Genomic DNA, 10,647 nt, shown 5'->3' with positions numbered 1-10,647 from the left:
TGGTAATCTCCATTTGAACACACTTCTTGCCTGGCCACTTGAAGGTCCTTATCTTTACATTGAGTTAGTGGTGAAGCCATTGGATCAGCAGTCATGGCTGGTACGTAGGATTTCCATAAGGTCAGCACACAAAGCCCCTTTTATTTCTCTTAAATGTGTACCTCTCAGGTGTTCACCTATGCTTGTGAGGGTCCTCCACTTCCATTGGTTTGGTAGAGTTTAGTGTTTCCATGAGCTAAACCACCTGTCTACCATGGCAATTTTTACATTTTTCGAACATATATTAAATCTGCATTTTTTGCTAGAAAATTACTTGGAATTCCCGAACAATTGCATACGGTATATCTTATGAAAGCAGAGACCCTGTTTTTTTTATGTTGCACTATACTTGCACATTTATGAAAGGCAAATTTTCTGCGAAAAGATAAACTAAAATGAATTGAAGTGTAAACAAACAGAATATATTACTGAGTTTTTGGGTAAAATATAAAGGATGTTGTGTGGAGTAAATAGATACTCCAAGCCGTAAACATGCGGACGCCCATGAAATGGCAAAGAACTAGGGTACCCAAAACTTTCCATAGGTGATGCTTTAAAAGCCTTTACAGGTTTTCTGTTTAGAGTTAACAGCGAACGACAGCCCTAGACTTATTGCTCTCGCTCTGACGGTCGCGGTCAGGCCCGGACTGGCCATAGGACACTTTGGGCATTTGACAGGTGGGCCGGGGGAGCTGGGCTGCAGAGCTGGCAAATGCAGGGATCCCCAACCCGATACAGGTCCGTGGCCTGTTAATGACCAGGCCACACAGACAGTGCTAAAACAGGCTGCGGTTGCTGATCATCTCCCACTATGAAGCCATGCCAGTGTCTCCTCTTATGGCTCTCCTGCTCTGCCAACCATGTCATCCTATCAGCAGAGCAGGGGGCGGGAGGAGCTGGAGATCTGCACAGAGGGCAGGAGTCTTTTCATATTAACAAGTGGGTAATCACCCGCTTGTTAATATGATCCAGATCTGCACTTCCTCCCTCCTCTTCCCTGCTGATAGGAAGACATTGTTGGTGGGGCGGGAGACCCTAAGGAGGACACACCGGCTTAATTTTGCCTCTGCCCTGCCAAAGGTAGAGGAGGCAGAGAGTAAAAGGAGGGGGCATGACTGCAAGGGGCACTGTGATTAAGGAGAAAAGGGGGAGCATGGCTGCAAGGAGCACTGTGATTAAAGAGAAAAGGGGGAGCATGGCTGCAAGGAGCACTGTGATTAGAGAGAAAGGGGGGCATGACTACAAGGGGCACTGTGATTAAAGAGAAAAGGGGGAGCATGGCTGCAAGGAGCACTGTGATTAGAGAGAAAAGGTGGGGGGGGGCATGACTACAAGGGGCACTGTGATTAAAGAGAAAAGGGGGAACATGGCTGCAAGGAGATCTGTGATTAGAGAGAAAGGGGGGGGCATGACTACAAGGGGCACTGTGATTAGAGAGAAAGAGGGGGCATGACTACAAGGGGCACTGTGATTAGAGAGAAAGAGGGGGCATGACTGCAAGGGGCACTGTGATTAAAGAGAAAAGGGGGAGCATGGCTGCAAGGAGCACTGTGATTATAGAGAAAAGGGGGAGCATGGCTGCAAGGAGCACTGTGATTAAAGAGAAAAGGGGGAGCATGGCTGCAAGGAGCACTGTTATTAAAGAGAAAAGGGGGAGCATGGCTGCAAGGAGCACTGTTATTAAAGAGAAAAGGGGGAGCATGGCTGCAAGGAGCACTGTGATTAGAGAGAAAAGGTGGGGGGGCATGACTACAAAGGGGCACTGTGATTAAGGAGAAAATGGGGAGCATGGCTGCAAGGAGCACTGTGATTAAAGAGAAAAGGGGAGCATGACTACAAGGGGCACTGTGATTAAAGAGAAAAGGGGGAGCATGGCTGCAAGGAGCACTGTGATTAGAGAGAAAGGGGGGCATGACTACAAGGGGCACTGTGATTAAAGAGAAAAGGGGGAGCATGGCTGCAAGGAACACTGTGATTAGAGAGAAAAGGTGGGGGGGGGGCATGACTACAAGGGGCACTGTGATTAAAGAGAAAAGGGGGAGCATGGCTGCAAGGAGCACTGTGATTAGAGAGAAAGAGGGGGGCATGACTACAAGGAGCACTGTGATTATAGAGAAAATGGGGAGCATGGCTGCAAGGAGCACTGTGATTAGAGAGAAAATGGGGAGCATGGCTGCAAGGAGCACTGTGATTAAAGAGAAAAGGGGGAGCATGGCTGCAAGGAGCACTGTGATTATAGAGAAAAGGGGGAGCATGGCTGCAAGTAGCACTGTGATTATAGAGAAAATGGGGAGCATGGCTGCAAGTAGCACTGTGATTAAAGAGAAAAGGGGGAGCATGGCTGCAAGGAGCACTGTGATTAGAGAGAAAAGGTGGGGGGGTGACTACAAGGGGCACTGTGATTAGAGAGAAAGAGGGGGCATGATTGCAAGGGGAACTGTGATTTAAAGAGGACTGTACTGCACAGTATATATATCACAGCGCCTCTTTACCTTATAGTGCGGAGGACCAACTCTGTGAATATCTTGTCACCACCCGCCCCCATGAACATTCACCATCTGGTCTCTGGAAAAATTGGCTGCTCAGTCTAAAATGCCGAAGTCTATTATTTTGTCCCAGTCCGGGACTGGTCACAGTGATATCTTGACATGTGTGGCGCAAATTATATCTACATACACACATATCAGAACACAATAGCTTAGCCGGATCGCTGTACTAACATTGTATGTTTAGTACAGAGATCTCCTTGTTTTTGTTTGTTTTTATTGTTGTTCAGACATCTGGGCTTACCATGTGTACCAGGTATAAGACCCCCAATGCCTCCCCTGCCCTCCACTGCAGTTAATCAAGCACAGATCATGCTTGATTAGCTGCTTTCTTGGCTACGGCAGCCGGAATATGACAGCCGGGAACCCAGAAGTGATGGATTGCTCATGGCTTCCGGGTTCATTAAACATAAAGGATCAAGGAATTGCAGCTCTAGCAGCTTACTAGCCCCCCCTAGAGGAATGGGAGCGCCTGGAAACTAGTTTTGGCACATCTTCAGAGCCCATAAAAGTGACTGAGTGGCTCTAAAGCCGCCTGGATCATTTTACCTGAAATGACATTTATAAATGTACCTTGGTAGACATGAGCCTACTCTCACACAATACCTATGGGGGGAGGGGTGTAACCCCCACTCCCTTCCAACACCAATGTAAGGCATTCGACACTGGCAGTAAAAGGGTTAAAGCATAACTACATGAAGACTTTAGTTGGAGTGTTGGGTGGAGTAGAGAGGAATTAGAACCCCTCTCTATTTGTTCTGATTACTATTATCATCAGAAGTGAAAATCAAAGAAAATCGCACATTTTTGGTTGTCATCATAACAGGAACAGGAGAAATCTTCCCATGGGGACACTAGTTCTGGTGACAGCAAGTGATTTCTGTCACAAATTTCTTTTTACTTCCTGTTATGGCTTTGGAACAGGAAGTGAAGGGAAATCTCCCCAATCAACAAAAGATGCTCATTGGCAAACAGATGGCAAAAAAAAAATTGATCCAGGCCCCCTACTGTATCCAAAATGAAGGAATAATATATACATCTGAACCTGATCCCTCTTAAAAAACGAACTGCTTGCTACTTGACAGTGCAAGATACAGACACTGGGCAGAGCAAGGGATGCTGGGTAATAAAATGTGTCACTTGTGTGTGTTCATATTTCTAGGCCACGACAAAATGGTGGTTGGTCTTCCCCTTGCTCTCACTTTCATTTCATTCCCACTAACATGTTGGAATTGAATTCCATTAAATAAACAAGGTGAAGATGTTTGCCTATGCTGGGTTTAAGGGAAAAGTAGTAGAGACCACCGGAAATGTGGGATTATACTTCTATGTCAGCAGAACGTGCGCTACGACAAAATGGGCGTGGCCGCTGATTCTTGCAAATGGAGAGGAGTGGGTGACGGCCAGCAGGGGGCGCGGGTCGGCGCTCTCAGTTTTTTTTCCAGCCCTACCATAGAAGTGGTGCAGAGGCTGAACCCGGAAGTGTCAGGGAAGAGAAGGACAGGCACTTCCGGTCAAGTTGATTTGGGGCTGCTGGTGAGTTTTGGGGGTGATGGGGGGCCTTTGGAGGGCAGAGAGGAGTCATGGATATAGAGAAAGGAAGGAGAGGGGCATTGTGGGAAATGTGCTCTGCCTATAAACCCACAAGTCACAAGCTGACTGTGCAATCTTCTTTACAACCATATACTGTACAATCTGATTGTACAATGACCATTTACTATACAGTCTGTGCAATGACAATATACTATACAATTTGATTGTGCAGTCTCCTTTACAATGACCGTCCGTTATGCCATGCCTGATATAAAGGGGAGTTCCAATGGGCATCCTGTAAGAAGGTACTTTGATAAGGGTCCTGATGTAAGGGGGGACTCTGATGTAAAGTGGGGCTCTGATATCTGATAAGGATTCCAGATGGTGGGGGGGGGGGTACTCTGATGGGCATGCTAATGTAAAGGGGGACCTTGAGGAAAGGGGAGACCTCCATGGGAACCCTGATGTAAGGGGGGCTCTGATGAGGATTCTGATGGATGGGGGTGACTACTTTGGGCATCCTGATGTAAAGAGGGACTCCAATGTGAGGGGAGACTGATGGAGACTCTGATGTAAGGGGGGACTCTGATTGAGACCCTCATGTAAGGGGGGAACTCTGATTGAGACCCTCATGTAAGGGGTGGACTCTGATGGAGACCCTGATGTAAGGGGTGGGAGCTCTGATGGAGACCCTGGTGTAAGGGGTGGGATCTCTGATTAAGACCCTGGTGTAAGGGGGGAGGGGGTCTCTGATTGAGACCCTGGTGTAAGGGGGGGGTCTCTGATTGAGACCCTGGTGTAAGGGGGGGGTCTCTGATTGAGACCCTGGTGTAAGGGGGGATCTCTGATTGAGAGCCTGACGTAAGGGGGGGATCTCTGATTGAGAGCCTGACGTAAGGGGGGGATCTCTGATTGAGAGCCTGACGTAAGAGGGGGATCTCTGATTGAGAGCCTGACGTAAGAGGGGGATCTCTGATTGAGAGCCTGACGTAAGAGGGGGATCTCTGATTGAGAGCCTGACGTAAGAGGGGGATCTCTGATTGAGACCCTGACGTAAGAGGGGGATCTCTGATTGAGACCCTGACGTAAGAGGGGGATCTCTGATTGAGACCCTGACGTAAGAGGGGGATCTCTGATTGAGACCCTGACGTAAGAGGGGGATCTCTGATTGAGACCCTGACGTAAGAGGGGGATCTCTGATTGAGACCCTGACGTAAGAGGGGGATCTCTGATTGAGACCCTGACGTAAGAGGGGGATCTCTGATTGAGAGCCTGACGTAAGAGGGGGATCTCTGATTGAGAGCCTGACGTAAGAGGGGGATCTCTGATTGAGAGCCTGACGTAAGAGGGGGATCTCTGATTGAGAGCCTGACGTAAGAGGGGGATCTCTGATTGAGAGCCTGACGTAAGAGGGGGATCTCTGATTGAGAGCCTGACGTAAGAGGGGGATCTCTGATTGAGACCCTGACGTAAGAGGGGGATCTCTGATTGAGACCCTGACGTAAGGGGGGGGGAATCTCTCTGATTGAGACCCTGATGTAAGGGGGGGGAATCTCTGATTGAGACCCTGATGTAAGGGGGGGGAATCTCTGATTGAGACCCTGATGTAAGGGGGGGGAATCTCTGATTGAGACCCTGATGTAAGGGGGGGGGGGAATCTCTGATTGAGACCCTGATGTAAGGGGGGGGGATCTCTGATTGAGACCCTGATGTAAGGGGGGGGGATCTCTGATTGAGACCCTGATGTAAGGGGGGGGGGAATCTCTGATTGAGACCCTGATGTAAGGGGGGGGGGAAATCTCTGATTGAGACCCTGATGTAAGGGGGGGGAAATCTCTGATTGAGACCCTGATGTAAGGGGGGGGAAATCTCTGATTGAGACCCTGATGTAAGGGGGGGGGAAATCTCTGATTGAGACCCTGATGTAAGGGGGGGGGGAAATCTCTGATTGAGACCCTGATGTAAGGGGGGGGGGGAAATCTCTGATTGAGACCCTGATGTAAGGGGGGGGGGGAAATCTCTGATTGAGACCCTGATGTAAGGGGGGGGGGAAATCTCTGATTGAGACCCTGATGTAAGGGGGGGGGGAAATCTCTGATTGAGACCCTGATGTAAGGGGGGGGGGAAATCTCTGATTGAGACCCTGATGTAAGGGGGGGGGGAAATCTCTGATTGAGACCCTGATGTAAGGGGGGGGGGAAATCTCTGATTGAGACCCTGATGTAAGGGGGGGGGGGGAAATCTCTGATTGAGACCCTGATGTAAGGGGGGGGGGGGGAAATCTCTGATTGAGACCCTGATGTAAGGGGGGGGGGGGGAAATCTCTGATTGAGACCCTGATGTAAGGGGGGGGGGAATCTCTGATTGAGACCCTGATGTAAGGGGGGGGGGGGAAATCTCTGATTGAGACCCTGATGTAAGGGGAGGGGGGGGAATCTCTGATTGAGACCCTGATGTAAGGGGGGGGGGGGAAATCTCTGATTGAGACCCTGATGTAAGGGGGGGGGGGGAAATCTCTGATTGAGACCCTGATGTAAGGGGGGGGGAAATCTCTGATTGAGACCCTGATGTAAGGGGGGGGAAATCTCTGATTGAGACCCTGATGTAAGGGGGGGGGGGAAATCTCTGATTGAGACCCTGATGTAAGGGGGGGGGGGGAAATCTCTGATTGAGACCCTGATGTAAGGGGGGGGGGGAATCTCTGATTGAGACCCTGATGTAAGGGGGGGGGGATCTCTGATTGAGACCCTGATGTAAGGGGGGGGGATCGCTGATTGAGACCCCACTGATTTGCCACTAATTGAATGGGTTGTTTAGGTTTGTCTTCATATTATCTTCATTTTAGATCAGCTAAAGGAGATTGTACAATCAGATTGTATAATGTATGGCCAGTTTAAGATTTACTAAGATGATGTAATATGAGGACAAACCTAAACAATCCCTTCAATGGGTATTCAATCAGACAGGCTCTTGCAATGGTAGATCTAAAGGAGATTGTACACTCAGGTTGTATAGGGCAGGGATCTGCAATTAGCGGACCTTCAGCTGTTGCAAAACTACAAGTCCCATCATGCCTCTGCCTCTGGGTGTCATGCTTGTGGTTGTCAGAGTCTTGCTATGCCTCATGGCACTTGTAGTTCTGCAGCCGCTGGAGGTCCGCTAATTGCATGTCCCTGGTATAGTGTATGGTCAGCTATAGACTGGCAGGAAACGGACAATTCGCGATGTCCGATCATCTGGGGCCACAAGTGAGTCCCGATCAGTTCAGATCAGAAGATGACCTCTCCATTCATATTGGACAGATAAGACATCCTCACCTCCATTTCCCTCCAGCATGGTCATCTGACCCGCTCCGTCTACCGGACACCTTCATTAGTTCCAGGAGACATTTGGACTGTCCTCCCTACAGGCACCTCTGTGGAAGAAGATGATGGAGAGGAGTTCAGTTCTTCAATGGACCTCAGCGATGGATCGTTCCAACTTCCAGTGAGATCTCCCCACCAAAATTCCCAGTTCCTTCCACAGGCAATACAAACCCAAGTGATGGTGTCGCCCTCCCCGATGTGTTCTCCTACATGTAGCGTACACTAATAAGGGGGAGGAGTTGTCGCCTGTAGCGCAGTGGGAGGGGTTTATAAGAAGATGATTGCAGGGACCTCTCACCTTCCTTCACAGATCTACAAAGCCGATTCCACTCACCAGAACCGAAATCTCATCAATATTATCAATACAAATAATGAGTTTTTGGTTTCGAAGCCCAAAAGGCATTTGCAGGTGGAGTTGTCCTTGAAGTCGCTCTAATTTATTTTTTTACAGACAACGCCAAATGTTTCTGAACATGTTGATCTTTTTGATTTACAGGGATTTTCTGTTCAGAGCTGACAACTCTGGCAAAATAACGGGAAAGCCTCAAAAATACGTCTCATGACGGAGAATGGAGAAGGAGCGCAGTCACATGACTGAGAGGATATTAAACCTCACCCTGGAGATCATCTACCTGCTGACCGGAGAGGTGAGGAGGATTCTGGGAGGTCACATGGCTTCACTCTTATCTCTATTAAAGTGATTGTAAAGTCTCTTCTTTTTTTGTTTTTCCTTTAAAAATAACAAAAATGTTATACTTACCTGCCCTGTTTCTGTGGATTTGCACAGAGCAACCCAGATCCTCCTCTTCTCGGGTTCCTCTTCGGTGCTCCTGGCCCCTGCCTCCTGTCGAGTGCCCCCCACAGCAAGCAGCTTGCTATGGGTGCACCTGAGCCGAGTCGCAGCTCGCTGTGTCCATTGAGATAGGGAGCAGCGGCCTGGCTCTGCCCCCTTTCTCTCCTGATTGGCTGGCTGACTTTGACAGCAGCAGGAGCCAATGGCGCTGCGCTGCTGTCCCAGCTAATGAGGGGAGTCCCAGCCAGCCGAGTGTCTCATTGCTGGAGAGAGACGGGGCTCAGGTAAGTATTAATGGGCTGAGAGGCTGAAACACACAGAAGGCTTTTTATCCTAAAGTGTAGAATGCAAGATAAAAAACCATCTGACTTTACAATCACTTTAACCACTTAAGGACCGGAAGGTATTTGCCCCCTTAATGACCAGGCCATTTTTTGAGACACGGCACTGTGTCAATTTAACTGACAATTGCGCGGCCGTACGACGCTTTACCCAAACAAATTAGACATTTTTTTTTTGCCCCACAAATAAAGCTTTCTTTTGGTGGTATGTGATCACCTCTACGTTTTTTTTGTCTACATTTTGCTATAATAAATATCCCCCAAAAAGAATGTAAAAAAAACAAAAAAATCTTCTACATATTTTGGTAAAAAAAAAAATCGCAATAAGCGTATATTGATTGGTTTGCAAAAAAGTTATAGCATCTACAACGGGGATATGCAATTAGCGGACCTCCAGCTGTTGCAGAACTACAACTCCCATGAGGCATAGCAAGACTCTGACAGCCACAAGCATGACACTCAGAGGCATGATGGGACTTGTATTTTTGCAACAGCTGGAGGTCCGCTAATTGCATATCCCCGTTGTAGATGCTATAACTTTAGATGCTATAAGGGATAGATTTATGGCATTTTTTTTTTTTTATCAGGACTGCGACATTGCGGTGGACAGATAGGACACTTTTGACACTTTTTTGGGGCCATTGACATTTATACAGCGATCAGAGCTAAAAATAGCCACTAATTACTGTATAAATGTCACTGGCAGGGAAGGGGTTAACACTAGGGGCGATCAAGGGGTTAAATGTGTTCCCCTTAATGTGTGTTCTAACTGGGGGGTCTGCCTGGAGGAGGAGACCGTTCGCTGTTCCTAATCTTTAGGAGCAGCAGATCTCTCTCTCCTCCCCTGACAGACCGGAGATCTGTCTGTTTACATTGACAGATCTCCATTCTGTCTCTGACAGGAGCGATCACGGGTGGCTGGCAGGCATTTCAAACGTTGGCCACGCGCATCGGCTGCAGCGTCAAACGCGCCCTCTAGAGGGGCAGACATACCAAGATGGCGATTCGTCCAGGAGCGCCAACCTGCTGCAGTATAACTACAGCAGCTGGTCCTTTAAAACACAGGCCTGACCGGAGAGGTGAGGAGGATTCTGGGAGTGTTACAATGGCACTGTTATTTCATCCTTCAGAAGAGGGACATGTAAAGCATTGAAGGTCCTTCAGTCATATTACTGTCTGGTATTTACTGAAAATTTATATTTTTATTTTTTTAGATTTATGGGCCTTTAAAGGAGCCAAGAGGATGCGTAACACCCAGATATCACCCCCATATGACAGGATGGTGGGATAGAAATAAGAGCCCCATTATGGAGCCTCCATCTCCCTCCCTGACATCAGAGAGAAATGACAAGCAGATCCTAGAAGTCACCCAGAAGATCATTGAGCTCCTGACGGGAGAGGTGAGCGGTGCCGGGAATTCTGGGATATTATCCAGTATCAGACAAGGGATGTGTCTGGATGGTGACTGTATCATTGTGTGTGTCAGGTTCCTATAAGGTGTCAGGATGTCACTGTCTATTTCTCCATGGAGGAGTGGGAGTATATAGAAGGACACAAGGATCTCTACAAGGACGTCATGATGGAGAACCGGCTGCCCCTCACATCACCGGGTAAGAGGAGACTTTCATTTCTTGTAAAAGAGAGAAGAGTATTGAGGATCCACCTAGATACACACATCCTCTGATATAAAGATATAGAAACAATGTATTCAGTCAGTGTGTGTGTTTCCTACAGATGGATCCAGTAACAGAAATCCCCCAGAGAGATGTCCCCGTCCTCTGTATTCCCGGGACTCCACACAGGAGGATCAGGAGGATCAGGTAAGCAGAACTATAAATCAGCATTCCCAATGTGATTGTGCTGATCTTGTTATCTCACATTCATTTAAAACGTTTCTAAATTGTGCTTTGTGTAGAATGATGACCTGATTATTATTGAAGTTGAGGCCGTAGATAAAGATGACGCAGACGAAAGGGGTGACGAGTGGGGTAACGAGGAGGAACTTCCTCCAGAGATCGGCACAGGTGACG

General features: G+C 48.2%; 1 protein-coding gene across 1 annotated transcript in view; it reads left to right on the top strand.

Moving 5' to 3' along the window:
* Positions 1–10,647, top strand: part of LOC143957208 (uncharacterized) — a 165,529-nt gene that overhangs the window by 48,675 nt on the left and 106,207 nt on the right. The window contains exons 9-13 of the mRNA XM_077467352.1: positions 8,052–8,130; positions 9,832–10,017; positions 10,104–10,227; positions 10,352–10,437; positions 10,533–10,641. Of these exons, the coding sequence (XP_077323478.1) occupies positions 8,052–8,130; positions 9,832–10,017; positions 10,104–10,227; positions 10,352–10,437; positions 10,533–10,641 (584 nt within the window). The remainder of the gene's footprint in view (positions 1–8,051; positions 8,131–9,831; positions 10,018–10,103; positions 10,228–10,351; positions 10,438–10,532; positions 10,642–10,647) is intronic.

Source organism: Lithobates pipiens, unplaced genomic scaffold (genome assembly GCF_037356315.1).
Source record: "Lithobates pipiens isolate NorthernLeopardFrog02 unplaced genomic scaffold, aLitPip1_a1.2 Scaffold_51, whole genome shotgun sequence".
Taxonomy (NCBI): Eukaryota; Metazoa; Chordata; class Amphibia; order Anura; family Ranidae; genus Lithobates; species Lithobates pipiens.
The sequence above is the reverse complement of the archived record's forward strand: the minus strand, read 5'-3'. Positions and strand labels throughout refer to the sequence as shown.